The sequence below is a fragment of the Mustelus asterias genome, chromosome 13 (assembly GCF_964213995.1).
Source record: "Mustelus asterias chromosome 13, sMusAst1.hap1.1, whole genome shotgun sequence".
Lineage (NCBI taxonomy): Eukaryota > Metazoa > Chordata > Chondrichthyes > Carcharhiniformes > Triakidae > Mustelus > Mustelus asterias.
The window spans coordinates 46,994,690-47,010,362 of NC_135813.1; the positions used below are offsets into that span (position 1 = coordinate 46,994,690).

General features: G+C 45.4%; 1 protein-coding gene across 3 annotated transcripts in view; it reads right to left on the reverse strand.

The window, feature by feature from the left end:
• The window catches only part of anapc2 (anaphase promoting complex subunit 2), a 105,897-nt gene that overhangs the window by 6,496 nt on the left and 83,728 nt on the right, over nt 1–15,673 (reverse strand). For 2 of the 3 annotated variants that reach the window (XM_078226686.1, XM_078226687.1), the window contains 2 exons: nt 9,474–9,709; nt 7,625–7,859 (listed from right to left, as the gene is read on the reverse strand). The exons of the other annotated variant lie outside the window; for it this stretch is intronic. In XM_078226686.1, coding sequence (XP_078082812.1) covers nt 7,647–7,859; nt 9,474–9,709 — 449 coding nt within the window. In that variant the 3' untranslated portion in view covers nt 7,625–7,646. The remainder of the gene's footprint in view (nt 1–7,624; nt 7,860–9,473; nt 9,710–15,673) is intronic. 3 annotated transcript variants of the gene reach the window in all.

Consider the following 15,673-nt stretch of genomic DNA (forward strand, 5'->3'; position numbering starts at 1 on the left):
AGTCAGAAGGGTGATGTGCCAGAAAGCACCCCAGTGGCAGTCTCCCATAAGAGAAAGGGATGGGCAACAGATGGGAGAAGGGAAGGGAGTGAGCAGTCTGTGGAGGGATCCCCTGTGGTTGTCCCCCTCCACAATAGGTATATTGTTTTGGATTCTGTGGAGGGGGATGACCCTCCAGGGGTAAGCCACGAGGACCAGATCGCCTCCACGGAGACAGGCTCAGGGGTCCGGAAGGGAAAGAAGGGGTTTAGGAGAGCGATAGTTGTGGGGGACGCAATAGTTAGAGACACGGACAGGCGCTTCTGTGGGACTGAACGAGAATCCAGGATGGTAGTCTGCCTCCCTGGTGCCGGGGTACTGGATGTCTCCGAGAGGGTAGGAAGCATATTTAAAAAGGAAGGTAGTCAAACGGATGTGATTGTACACATTGGGGGAAATGATGTAGGTAGGAAGAGCAGGGGGGTCATACGAGAGAAATTCAGGGAGTTGGGTGCTAGGCTAAAAAGTAAGACCTCCAGTGTAGCAATCTCTGGACTGCTCCCGGTGCCTAGTGCAAGTGAGGCTCGGAACAGGGAGATTCTACAGTTGAACGCGTGGCTAAAGGACTGGTGCAAGAGGGAGGGTTTTAAATTCATAGATAACTGGGAAATCTTCAAGTCAGGATGGCAACTGTACAGAAAGGATGGGTTACACCTTAACTGGAAGGGAGCAAATATCCTGGCTGGGAGTTTTGCTCGAGTGTTTCGGCAGGATTTAAACTAGTGTGGCAGGGGGGTGGGGAACAAAACAGGAGGTCAGTAAATACTGAGGCTGGGGTCGAGCTGGGGGCCAGGGCAAGGCTAGCTAAGAAGAGGAGCACTCTGGAGGAGGAGGACCTGACTGGGCCTGGAGGTCTGGAGTGCATCTGCTTCAATGCGAGGAGTGTAACGGGTAAAACAGACAAACTTAGGGCCTTAATGCTTGTGTGGAATTTGGATGTGGTTGCGGTGACGGAAACTTGGTTAAAAGGACAGGACTGGCAGCTGAATATTCCGGGGTATCAGTGTTTTAGGCGAGACAGAGGAGGGGCTAAAAAAGGTGGGGGAGTAGCGATATTAGTTAAGGAGCATATTACCGCGGTGCAGAGGGTAGACAACTTAGAGGGGTCATGTACTGAGTCGCTGTGGGTGGAACTCAGAAACAGGAAGGGTGCAGTCACTATGCTGGGGGTGTACTACAGACCACCCAACAGCCCACGGGAAGTGGAGGAAAGGATATGTCAGGAGATTCTGGATAGGTGCAGAAAACATAGGGTTGTTGTAGTGGGGGACTTTAATTTCCCTGGCACAGACTGGAAAGTGCTTAGAGCTGGGGGACCGGACGGGGAGGAATTTGTAAAATGCGTACTGGAAGGTTCTTTGGAACAGTATGTAGATAGCCCGACTAGAGAGGGGGCTATACTGGACCTAGTTCTGGGAAATGAGCCCGGTCTGGTCGTCAAAGTTTCGGTAGGGGAACATGTGGCAAATAGTGACCACAACTCTGTTAACTTTAGGATAGTAATGGACAAGGATGAGTGCTGTCCTACGGGCAGGGTGCTAAATTGGGGGAAGGCTGACTATAGCCGGATTAGGCAGGAATTGGTGGATGTTGATTGGGAGAGGATGTTCGAGGGTAAGTCCGCGTCTGGCATGTGGGAGTCTTTTAAGGAACTATTGATAAGGCTGCAGGATAGGCATGTGCCTGTAAAAAGGAAAGATAGGAAAGATAGGATTCGAGAGCCGTGGATAACCAGGGAAATTGAGGATCTGATTAAAATGAAAAGGGAGGCGTACGTTAAGTCCAGGCAACTGAAAACAGATGGAGCTCTGGAGGAATACAGAGAGAGTAGGAAAGATCTCAAACGGGGAGTTAGAAGGGCAAAAAGAGGGCACGAGATGTTCTTGGCAGGCAGGATTAAGGAGAATCCTAAGGCATTCTATTCATACGTTAGGAACAAAAGAGTTGTCAGGGAGAAAATCGGACCTCTCAGGGACAAAGGAGGGGAATTATGCTTAGAACCCAAGGGAATAGGGGAGATCCTAAATGAATACTTTGCATCGGTATTCACGAAGGAGAGGGGCGTGTTAACCGGGAGTGTCTCGGAGGGAGGTGTTGACCCGTTAGAGAAAATCTCCATTACGAGAGAGGAAGTGTTAGGTTTTTTAGGGAACATTAAAACTGACAAAGCCCCAGGGCCTGATGGCATCTATCCTCGACTGCTCAGGGAGACGAGAGAGGAAATTGCTGGGCCTCTGACGGAAATCTTTGTCGCTTCTTTGGACACGGGTGAGGTCCCTGAGGATTGGAGGATAGCGAATGTGGTCCCGTTGTTTAAGAAGGGTAGCAGGGATAACCCAGGAAATTATAGGCCGGTGAGCTTGACGTCCGTGGTAGGGAAGTTGTTGGAGAGGATTCTTAGAGACAGGATGTATGTGCATTTAGAACGGAACAATCTCATTAGTGACAGACAGCATGGTTTTGTAAGAGGGAGGTCGTGCCTTACAAATTTGGTGGAGTTTTTTGAGGAAGTGACAAAAACGGTTGATGAAGGAAGGGCCGTGGATGTCGTCTATATGGATTTCAGTAAGGCATTTGACAAAGTCCCACATGGCAGGTTGGTTAAGAAGGTTAAGGCTCATGGGATACAAGGAGAAGTGGCTCGATGGGTGGAGAACTGGCTTGGCCATAGGAGACAGAGGGTAGTGGTCGAAGGGTCTTTTTCCGGCTGGAGGTCTGTGACCAGTGGTGTTCCGCAGGGCTCTGTACTGGGACCTCTGCTATTTGTGATATATATAAATGATTTGGAAGAAGGTGTAACTGGTGTAATCAGCAAGTTTGCGGATGACACAAAGATGGCTGGAATTGCGGATAGCGAAGAGCATTGTCGGGCAATACAGCAGGATATAGATAGGCTGGAAAATTGGGCGGAGAGGTGGCAGATGGAATTTAATCCGGATAAATGCGAAGTGATGCATTTTGGAAGAAATAATGTAGGGAGGAGTTATGCAATAAATGGCAGAGTCATCAGGAGTATAGAGACACAGAGGGACCTAGGTGTGCAAGTCCACAAATCCTTGAAGGTGGCAACACAGGTGGAGAAGGTGGTGAAGAAGGCATATGGTATGCTTGCCTTTATAGGACGGGGTATAGAGTATAAAAGCTGGAGTCTGATGATGCAGCTGTATAGAACGCTGGTTAGGCCGCATTTGGAGTACTGCGTCCAGTTCTGGTCGCCGCACTACCAGAAGGACGTGGAGGCATTGGAGAGAGTGCAGAGAAGGTTTACCAGGATGTTGCCTGGTATGGAGGGTCTTAGCTATGAGGAGAGATTGGGTGGACTGGGGTTGTTCTCCTTGGAAAGACGGAGAATGAGGGGAGATCTAATAGAGGTATACAAGATTATGAAGGGTATAGATAGGGTGAACAGTGGGAAGCTTTTTCCCAGGTCGGAGGTGACGATCACGAGGGGTCACGGGCTCAAGCTGAGAGGGGCGAAGTATAACTCAGACATCAGAGGGACGTTTTTTACACAGAGGGTGGTGGGGGCCTGGAATGCACTGCCAAGTAGGGTGGTGGAGGCAGGCACGCTGACATCGTTTAAGACTTACCTGGATAGTCACATGAGCAGCCTGGGAATGGAGGGATACAAACGGTTGGTCTAGTTGGACCAAGGAGCGGCACAGGCTTGGAGGGCCGAAGGGCCTGTTTCCTGTGCTGTACTGTTCTTTGTTCTTTGTTCTTTGTTGTTTTCCCTAGTGGGAGACTCTAGGTTAAGAGGGTATGAACTCAGAGTAAGGGGTCATCCTTTAAGATCAGGAGGAATTTCTTCTCTCACAGCGCAGTGAATCTATGGAATTCTTTACCAGAGTGCTGTAGGGGCTAGGTCGTTAAGTATGCTCAAGGCTGGGATAGATATGTTGGGGAGGCAATGGCCTAATGGTATTATTGCTAGACAATTAATCCAGAAACTCAGCCAATGTTGTGGGGACCCAGGTTCAAATCTTGCCATGGCAGATAGTGGAATCTTAATTGAATAAAAAAGATCTGGAATTAAGAATCTACTTATACTTATACATATTGCATTTGTAGAATTTGTTGATTTTTGTGCTTGATATGCCTTTAATTATAAAAACCATTGGCTTAATCTGTAACTTTCTAATTTGATAAGCACTTATTTTGAAGAAAGTTTATTTTAAAATAAACTAACAGATTAATTATTGATCTATCAGATACAGCTGACCAGCCTCCCATCCATTGACTCTGTCTACATTTCCCGCTGCCTCAGCAAAGCAGCAGCATAATTAAGGACCCCACGCACCCTGGACATTCTCTCTTCCACCTTCTTCCTTCGGGAAAAAGATAGAAAAGTCTGAGGTCACGTACCAACTGACTCAAGAACAGCTTCTTCCCTGCTGTTGTCAGACTTTTGAATGGACTTAACCTTGCATTAAGTTGATCTTTCTCTACATCCTAGCTATGACTGTAACACTACATTCTGCACTCTCGTTTCCTTTTCTATGAACGGTATGTTTTGTCTGTATAGCGTGCAAGAAACAATACTTTTCATCTCATGTTAATACATGTAACAATAATAAATCAAATCAGCCAAATGAAAAACATGCATGGAATTCTATGTCACTTTAAGGCAAATCTTTACAGCAAGATTACACATGCTTACATCTTGGGAAAAACAAAAAATAAATAAAAACAGCTCAAGTTTGGTGGAAGGAAGGTGAGCTATAAACTGACCATAGCTGATGAAGGAACTGGATACAAATTGATTCCTCGCTATCTTGCCTAACTCCTCAGCTTTCTCAGAACCTCAAACTGATTGTTGATATCCTACCATGGAGAAGCCACAATTTCATCCATTACTGAGAAGACCAGTCTTTGCCCCACCCCATCACCCCTTTCCCAAATTCCATACTCTCTTCCTCCTATCCCCCCAAAGTCACTGTCTCGAGTGGAACCAGACTGCTCACAACTCTGGTGCCTTATTCAACCCCAATTTCAGCTGGATTCATCGGAACAGAAGCGATAGCTAGGCGACAGACAGCGGTAATTAAAATGACAGTAAGATAGGGCAGAGGCAGATGAAAACAGACAACTTACAATAATTCAAAATGATGGGACACAGATACAAGGTTAAATACAAGAGATCTGGATCAGAGAGAAAGATTTTTTTTTTTCATACACAATCAATCTCATGAGGTGGTGGAACTCTCCACCATAGCTAGTGACTGAAGCAGAGATCATAACAACACTCAAGACTAGGTCAAACAGGGAGGTTATTACATTAGTTACAGGCTAAGTACATCCTGATTGCTAGTTATGGTCAGCAAATGAGTTGGTCCCCTCAGAGTTAACTAAAACAGCTTGTTGTATAAGATTGCGGTCTCTTATTTCTGTGAGCTGTAACTTTCTGATTTATAGAGGAAAGTTTGGTGAGATTTCCTTAAGTGTAGGAATCTCTAACTTCAAGTGACAATAATTGTTAAGCATTGATGAAGCATTTCATTGCAGCTTCCAGATCATATGAAGTGGGTCGGATTTCAAACAATGATGAGACAGAGTACAGGAATGAGATAGAGAATCTGGTGAACTGGTGCAACGACAATAATCTCTCCCTCAATGTCAACAAAACAAAGGAGATTGTCATCGACTTCAGGAAGCGTAGTGGAGAACATGCCCCTGTCTACATCAATGGGGACGAAGTAGAAAGGGTCGAGAGCTTCAAGTTTTTAGGTGTCCTGATCACCAACAACCTGGCCTGGTCCCTCCATGCCAATGGTTTAGTTAAGAAAGCCCACCAACACCTCTGCTTTCTCAGAAGGCTAAGGAAATTTGGCATGTTGGCTATGGCTCTCACCAACTTTTACAGATGCACCATAGAAAGCATTCTTTCTGGTTGTATCACAACTTGGTACAGCTCCTGTTCAGTCCAAGACCGCAATAAACTACAATGGGTCATGAACGAAGCCCAATCCATCACACAAACCAGCCTCCCATCCATTGACTCTGTCCACACTTCCCGCTGCCTTGGAAAAGCAGCCAGCATAATCAAGGACCCCACGCACCCCGGACATACTCTCTTCCTCCTTCTTCCATCAGGAAAAAGGTACAAAAGTCTGAGGACACGTACCAACTGACTCAAGGACAGCTTCTTCCCTGCTGCCATCAGACTTTTGAATGGACCTACCTTGCATTAAGTTGATCTTTCTCTACACCCTAGCTATGACTGTAACACTACATTCTGCACTCTCTCCTTTCCTTCTCTATGTATGGTACGCTTTGTATCGCGCGCAAGAAACAATACTTGTCACTGTATACCAATACATGTGACAATAATAAGTCAAATCAACTAAGTTCTTGTATGAAAACTTATCCATGCAAGGCAGGGCCGTTTTGTCAAAACCGAGCATTGTAACAATGGTAGCTATTAATTTTATAATTAAACAGAAAGAATATTTACAAACCCATTTACTTCCAAAAGCTAACACAGGAACAAGAAACTAGAAGCAGGAAGAGGGTATTTGGCCCTTCAAGCCTGCTTCACCATTCATTTTGATCCTGGCTGATTATCCAATTCAATAACCTGTTCCTGTCTCCCCCCTCCACCCCCCATATCCTTTGATCCCTTTAGCCCCAAGTGCTATATCTAACTTCTTCTTGAAAACATACAATGTTTTGACCTCAACTGCTTTGTGTGGTAGCGAATTCTACAGATTTATCACTCTCTGGGTAAAGAAATTTCTCCTCATCTCAGCCCTGAACAGTCTAGCCCATATCCTCAGACTGTAACCCCTGGTTCTGGACTCCCTCACCATTGGGAACAATCCTGCATCTACCTTGCCTGGTCCTGTTAGAATTTTATAGGTTTCTATGAGATTCCGCCTCATTCTTCTGAACTCAAGCGAATACAATCCTAACCGCTCAATCCCTCCTCATAAGTCAGTCTTGCCATCCCAGGAATCAGTCTGATAAACCTCTGCTGCACTCCTTTCATAGCAAGAACATCCTTCCTCAGACTACGAGACCAAAACTGCATGCAATATTCCAGGTGTGGCATCACCAAGGCCCTATGTATAACTGTGGCAAGATATCCCCGCTCCTGTTCTCCAATTATTATGAAGGCCAACATACCATTTGCTTTCCTCTAACCTTTCAGTGCACAAACATTTATCGAAGCCTTACTGAGCTCCAGATATCAATGACTTAGTGGAGACCCTTTCATGTCTAATGGGTAAAAATGATAGGGCAGCATGTTGTCTTCACTCCGAGCAGTCAGCTGTCTCAGTGTGTTCTGCTCATATCAATCACACAAAAAATGAGTACATCACACCAGAACAGAATACAGAGAGCACAATTAATATGTTTGGAACTATTTTAAAATCTTGTGTGTTCATACTGTACTTTGTAGTTAGGACTGATGTTAGTGTCTTTGGAATAGCCTCAGTGTCTATTCCAGCATGAAGAGAGCTCTGAAAACCACAGTCCAGGATGACAGACATATTTCTGGACGTCCATGGATCAAAAGCTATTCATGTTAAAACTGATGGCGACTCGGATATCTCAATGCTACAGCTGAATAAAGACAAGTTACCTTTCTGAGCACGGGTTCTCATTCAGCAATTAGATTTGGGAAGTCGGTACACTCCGCCAGAATAGACTAGCTGGTGATCCTTTACTTTCTTCTGTAAGAATGACTGAAGCTCCTGCATGTCAATTTCAGCCATAACTGGTCCCGTCATCACAAACATCTTGAGCATGGTGTGAATACGCTCCAGTGGTAAGCTCTCAAGATTGGTCAGCATACCCTGGATGTACGTCCAGAAAAGCTGCAAGGCACAAATTACCAGCTTTATTTACAATGCACCAAAACACTGGATTCATGTTCAGCCCCTGCTACTCCACAAGCTGAAGACTCATGCAGGACAGTGGAGAAGGTTATCTAGGATTGCAACGGGATCTTGATCAATTGGGCCAGTGGGCTGATGAATGGCAGCTGGAGTTTAATTTAGATAAATGCGAGGTGATACATTTTGGTAGATTGAACCAGGGCAGGACTTACACAGTTAATGGTAGGGCGTTGGGGAGAGTTACAGAACAAAGAGATCTAGGAGTACAGGTACATGGCTCCTTGAAAGTGGAGTCACAGATGGACAGAGTTGTGAAGAAGGCATTCGGCATGCTTGGTTTCATTGGTCAGAACATTGAATACAGGAGTTGGGACGTCTTGTTGAAGTTGTACGAGACATTGGTAAGGCCACACTCGGAATAGTGTGTACAGTTCTGGTCACCCTATTATAGAAAGGATATTATTAAACTAGAAAGAGTGCAGAAAAGACTTACTAGGATGCTACTGGGACTTGATGGTTTGAGTTTATAAGGAGAGGCTGGATAGACTGGGACTTTTTTCTCTGGAGCATAGGAGGCTGAGGGGTGATCTTATAGAGGTCTATAAAATAATGAGGAGCATAGATAAAGGTAAATAGTCAATATCTTTTCCCAAAGGTAGGGGAGTCTAAAACTAGAGGGCATAGGTTTAAGGTGAAAAGGGAGAGATACAAAAGTGTCCAGAGGGGCATTTATTTCACACAGAGGGTGGTGAGTGTCTGGAACAAGCTGCCAGAGGTAGTACTAGAGGCAGGTACAATTTTGCCTTTTAAAAAGCATTTCCACAGTTACATGGGTATGATGGGTATAGAGGGATATGGGCCAAATGCAGGCAATTGGGACTAGTTTAGGCCTTTAAAAAAAAAAGGGCGGCATGGACAAGTTGGGCCGAAGGGCCTGTTTCCATGCTGTAAACCTCTATGACTCTAGGAATCCAGCTCCACAGCAATGGGCTTCATCCACTATTTTTTCTTTTCACGAGACAGGGAGTGCCAGAAGAGTTTAACTCAGGTGGATGTAAAATATACCACAGCTCTTACTTAAAGAGGAGAAAGTTCTCCCAGTGTCCTGGCCAATATTTTTATCTCTCAAATAAATTACTTAGAACAAATTATCTGGTCATCGTCACATAGCTGTTTGTGGGATCCTGCTGTGCACAAACTGGTTGTCATGTTTCCTATATTAATAATGACTGCTTTAAAAGTACTGCGTGGGCTGGAAAGTTCTTTGGGACATCCGGTGGTTGTAAAAGGCACAATATAAATGCAAGTCTTTCTTTATCTTTCCGAAATAAGGGGCAACAGTCCTGTTCTCACATGATGCCCACACATGGGGTCGGTAGATAGCCATGAAGACTGGTGATATCAGGTGGGCACTTATGGACCTAACAACCTTTTAATAATATTAAGATGTTTCTCAGGGATTTTGTGATTATCTGTACATTATGTATATTAAAGGAGTAGAACAATTACCTTGTTTATTTTAGCAAATAGTCTAAGAATTGCAAGTTACTGACATTCAACGCATCACAATGTAATCAACTAAAACAGCTCTACCTGTAACTCTTCCTCTTTCTGGTCAGCCTGGGAAGCCATGGCAGAGTCTCCCTCCTCGTCACTATCTATCAAAACCATTTTCTCCTGTTGATCCTTCTGTTCCTCCTCAATCACTGTAAATGTGTCTGTGGGATCCTCTTTCAGAACCCCCTGTTGCTGCCAAAGAGCAATTTTCCTTCTTAGAGCAATGACTGGAACCTTGAGTGCGTCACTGAGCTCATCCAAAGTCCAGGTACCTTTAGATACACACATTCAACCAAATCTCAGCCATGGTTCTGCAGTAGCACATACAGTAGTACATCATGATTTTTTAATTACATTTATGGGATGTGGCATCACTGGTTAGACCAGCATTTATTGCCCATGCCTAGTTACCCTTCAGAAGGTGGTAATGAGCTTCCTTCCTGAACTGCTGTGGTCCGAGGTGTGGGTACACCCCAGTGCTGTTGGAGAGGGAGTTCCAAGATTTTGACCCAGCGACAGTGAAGGAACAATGATACATTTACAAGTCAGGATGGTGAGTGACTTGGAGAGGAACCTCCAGGTATTGGTGTTCCCAGGTATTTGCTGCTCTTGTCCTTCCAGATGATAGCGATTGTGGGTTTGGAAGGTGTTACCTTAGAAGCCTTAGTGAGTTCCTGCAGTGCATCCTGCAGCTGGTACACATGGCTACCACTATTCATCAGTGGCGGTAAAGGGATTGAATTTGTGGGAGGGATAGCAATCAAGCGGGCTGCTTTGTCCTGGATGCTGTCAAGATTCTTGAGTGTTGTTGGAGCTGCACCCATCCAGGCAAGTGACGTTCCTGACGTGCCTTATAGATGTGGAACAAACTTTGGAAAGTTAGGAAGTGAAGTTATTTACCACAGGATTCCTAGCCTTTAACCTGCTTTTGTAGCCACAGTATTTATATGGCTAGTCCAGTTCGGTTTCTGGTCATTGGTAACACCCAGGATGTTGATAGTGGGGGATTCAGTGAATCGCAAATGATACTGAACATTGTGCAGGCATCAGCGAACATTTCCACTTCTGACCTTATGATGGAAGGAAGGTCACTGATGAAGCAGCTGAAGATGGTTGGACCTAGGACACTACCCTGAGAGACTCCTCCAGAGATGTCCTGGAGCTGAGCTGATTGACCTGCAAACACAACAACCATCTTTTATTGTGCCAGGTATGACTCCAACCAGCAGAGGGTTTTCCTCCTGATTCTCATTGACTCCAGTTTTGCTAGGGCTCCTTGATGCCAAACTCAGTCAAATGCTGCCTTGATGCCAAGGGCTGCCACTCTCACCTCAGCCCCAGCATTCAGCTCTTTGGTCCATGTTTGAACCAAGGCTGTATTGAGGTCAGGAGCTGAGTGACCCTGGCAGAACACAAACTGAGCATCCATGAACAGATTGTTGCTGAGCAGGTGCTGCTTGATAGCACTGTTGATGACCCCTTCCATCACTTTCCTGATGATCGAGAGTAGACTGATGGGTTGATAATTGACTCGGTAGGATTTATCCTGCTTTTTGTGTACAGGACATAGCCAGGTAACTTTCACATTGCCGGGTAGATGCCGGTGTTGTAGTTGTACTGGAACAGCTTGGCTAAGGACACAGGTAATTCTGGAGCACATGTTTTCAGTACTATAGCTGGAATATTGTCAGGGCCCATAGTCTTTGCAGTATCCTGTGTTTCAGCAGTTTCTTGATATCATTCTTGATATCATATGGAATGAATCGAATTGGCTGAAGACCGACATCTCTGATGCTGGGGACTTCCAGAGGAAGCCAAGATGGATCACCCACTCGGCATTTCTGGCTGAAGGTTGTTGCGCATGTTTCCACCTGATCTTTTGCACTGATATACTGGGCTCCTCCACCGTTAAGGATGAGGATATTTGTGGAGCCTCTTCGTCCAAATTTTATAGGTCGAATTTTATAGAGCCTTTATAGGTCGAATAGTTCGGATGGGGCAGTTTTTGTGCAGTGTGTGCAGGAGGGGTTCCTGACACAATATGTGGATAAGCCGACAAGAGGTGGGGCCACATTGGATTTGGTAATGGGAAATGAACCGGGCCAAGTGTTGGATTTGGTTGTGGGAGAGCACTTTGGAGATAGTGACCACAATTCGGTGTCTTTTGTTATTGCAATGGAGAGGGATAGGGCCATACGGCAGGGCAAGGTTTACAATTGGGGGAGAGGTAATTATGATGCGATTAGGCAAGAATTAGGGAGCATAAGATGGGAACAGAAACTGTCAGGGAAAAGCACTCATGAAAAGTGGAACTTTTTCCAAGGAACAAATACTGAGTGTCCTTGATAGGTATGTCCCTGCCAGGCAGAGAGGAAATGGCCGAGTGAGGGAACCATGGTTCACAAAAGAGGTGGAATGTCTTGTCAAGAGAAAGAAGGAAGCATATGTAAGGTTGAGAAAACAAGGTTCAGTTGGCTCGATGGAGGGTTACAAGTTAGCAAGAAATGAGCTGAAAAAGGGGCTTAGGAGAGCTAGGAGGGGGCATGAGAAGTCCTTGGCGGGTCGGATCAAGGAAAACCCCAAGGCTTTTTACTCTTATGTGAGGAATAAAAGAATGACCAGGGTGAGGTTGGGGCCGGTCAAGGATGGCAGTGGGAATTTGTGCATGGAGTCAGAAGAGATAGGAGAGGTGATGAATGAATACTTTTCTTCGGTGTTCACCAAGGAGAGGGGCCATGTTTTTGAGGAAGAGAGGGTGTCACAGGCTGATAGGCTGGAGGAAGTAGATGTTCAGAGGGAAGATGTACTAGCAATTTTGAATAAACTGAAGGTTGATAAGTCCCCGGGCCTGATGAAATATATCCTAGGAGTCTTTGGGAGGCAAGGGATGAGATAGCAGAGCCTTTGGCATTGATCTTTGCGTCCTCACTGTCCACGAGGGTGGTGCCAGAGGACTGGAGAGTGGCGAATGTGGTTCCTCTGTTTAAGAAAGGGAATAGAAATGACCCTGGTAATTATAGGCCGATTAGTCTTACTTCGGTGGTCGGTAAGTTGATGGAAAAGGTCCTCAGGGATAGGATTTACGACCATTTAGAAAGATGCAGCTTAATCCAGGATAGTCAGCACGGATTTGTGAAGGGCAAGTCTTGCCTCACAAATTTGATAGAATTTTTTGAGGAGGTAACTAAGTATGTAGATGAAGGTAGTGCAGTTGATGTCATATACATGGATTTTAGTAAGGCGTTTGATAAAGTCCCCCATGGTCGGCTTATGAAGAAAGTAAGGATGTGTGGGATAGAGGGAAGTTTGGCCGATTGGATAGGTAACTGGCTATCTAACAGAAGACAGAGGGTGGTGGTGGATGGAAAATTTTCGGACTGGAAACCGGTTACCAGCAGAGTGCCACAGGGATCAGTGCTTGGTCCTCTGCTATTTGTCATTTTTATAAATGACTTGGAGGAGGGGGCTGAAGAGTGGATCAGTAAATTTGCTGATGACACCAAGATTGGTGGAGCAGTGGATGAGGTGGAGGGTTGTTGTAGGCTGCAAAGAGATATAGATAGGATGCAGAGCTGGGCTGAAAAATGGCAAATGAAGTTTAACCCTGACAAATGCAAGGTGATTCATTTTGGTAGGACAAATTTAAATGTGGATTACAGGGTCAAAGGTAGGGTTCTGAAGAATGTGGAGGAACAGAGAGATCTTGGGGTTCATATCCATAGATCTCTGAAGGTTGCCACTCAAGTGGATAGAGCTGTGAAGAAGGCCTATAGTGTGTTGGCGTTCATTAACAGGGGGTTTGAGTTTAAGAGCCGTGGGGTTATGCTGCAACTGTACAGGACCTTGGTGAGATCACATTTGGAATATTGTGTGCAGTTCTGGTCACCTCACTATAAGAAGGATGTGGAGACACTGGAAAGAGTGCAAAGGAGATTTACCAGGATGCTGCCTGGTTTGGAGGGTCGGTCTTATGAGGAAAGGTTGAGGGAACTTGGACTTTTCTCTTTGGAGCGGAGGAGGTTGAGAGGAGACTTGATAGAGGTTTATAAGATGATGAGGGGGATAGATAAAGTGAACGTTCAAAGACTATTTCCTTGGGTGAATGGAGTGTTAACGAGGGGGCATAACTATAGGGTTCATGGTGGGAGATATAGGAAGGATGTCAGAGGTAGGTTTTTTACTCAGAGTGGTTGGGGTGTGGAATGAACTGCCTGCAGGGATAGTGGAGTCAGAAACTTTAGGAACATTTAGGAAGCTATTGGATAGGCACATGGAGTACTTCGGGATGATAGGGAGGAAATAGCTTGATTTGGGTTTCAAACAAAGCTCGGCACAACATCGTGGGCCGAAGGGCCTGTTCTGTGTTGTACTGTTCCATGTTCTATTCTATGTCCAGTGAATTGTTCAATTTCCACCACCATGGATGTGGCAGGACTGCAGAGCTTAGATCAGATCCATCGCTTGTGGGATCGCTTAGCTCGATCACTTGCAGTTTATGCCGTTTGGCATGCAAGTAGTTCTGTGTTCACCAGGTTGAAACCTCATTTTCAGGTGTGCTTGGTGCTGCTCCTGGCATGTTCTTCTGCACTCTTCATTGAACCAGGATCTTTCCTCTGGTTTGGTGGTATTGGTAAAGTGGAGGATATGCCGGGCCATGAGGTTATAGATTGTGACTGAGTACAATTCTGCTGCTGCTAATGGCCCACAGCATCACATGGTTGCCCAGTCTTGTGTTGATAAATCTGTTTGAAGTCTGTCCCATTTAACGAGGCAATAGTGCCACACAACACGATGGAGGGTATTGACAATGTGAAGATGGGACTTTTGTCTCCACAAAGACTGTGCAGTGGTTACTCCTATCGATACTGTCATGGGCAGGCAGGCTGGTGCGGATGAGGGCAAGTATGTTTTTCCCTCTTGTTGGTTCTCTCACCACCGCCACAGTCCCAGTCTAGCAACTATGTCTTTTAGGATCCATGATGTGGAGATGCCAGCATTGGACTGGGGTAAACACAGTAAGAAGTTTAACAACACCAGGTTAAAGTCCAACTACCAAATAAACCTGTTGGACTTTAACCTGGTGTTTTTAGGATCCAGCCAGCTTGGTCTGCGATGGTACTTCCCGAGCCACTCTTGGTGATGGACATTGAAGTCCCCCACCCAGAATACATTCTGTGCCCTTGCCACCCTCAGTGTTTCTGCCAATTGTTGTTCAACATGGAGGAGTACTGATTCATCAGCTTGTTTGGGGGGAGGGGTGGGGGGGGGCACCTCTGTTGGGCCTGCCCTGCTGGTGACACAGGACATAACCAGGAGTGGCGATGGTGGTGCTTGGGACATTATCTGTGAGATCGTCTTGTTGAAAAATGAATTTAATTTATGATCTTCAATAAGCCTAATCCAAAATCATAAATAATCTTGAAGTTACTCGAGGAAAGGCAAGAATTGAGGGGGGAGAAACTTACTGGAGCCTATAAATCCATTTGCTCCAATACCCAATTAGTTAAAGCAATGAGTAAACTGAACCACAGACACTGGCGTAGTGGTATTGTCATTGGACCAGTAATCTAGAGACACAGGGAAAGATCTGGAGGCCTGGGCTCAAAAACCACCATGGGATCTGAATTCCAGATTCAATAAAAATCTGGAATGATAACCATGAAACCATTGTCGATTGTCGTAAAAACTCATCCGGGAAGGAAATCTGCCATCCGTATCCACTCTGGCCTACATGTGACTCCAGAGCCACAGCAATGTGGTTGACTCTTTGAAGTGGAGGGCATTTAGGGATGGGAATGTCCCCCAAATTCCGTGAACGTATTTTAAAAAAGGTTTGCATAGTGATACATCAGTTGGGATGGTGCAAATGGTCTCCTGTGTTGGGGAGGAGGAGAGAGAAAGATCTTTCAAAAATGAACCAAGGCTTCTAATCCTGACTATTGTACAATGATCTGCACACAAAGACCATGCAGTTGTATAGCCCACTGACACTGTCCTGACTCAGAGGATCAAACATTGCCACTTTTATTCAGGTCCTAGAGAGTGGCCAATATCAGTGAAATCATACCCTAGAAAAGGGGACAAATCCTCAGCAGGAAGATAGGGATAGGAGAAGACTGGCTGAAGAAAATCCTTTTCCAACTTCACCAACCCACAGACTCTAATGTGCTTCAATAGATTTTCCTGGTCATTTATATCATAACTCAATGCTGACAACGACGAGGAGATTAAAAACA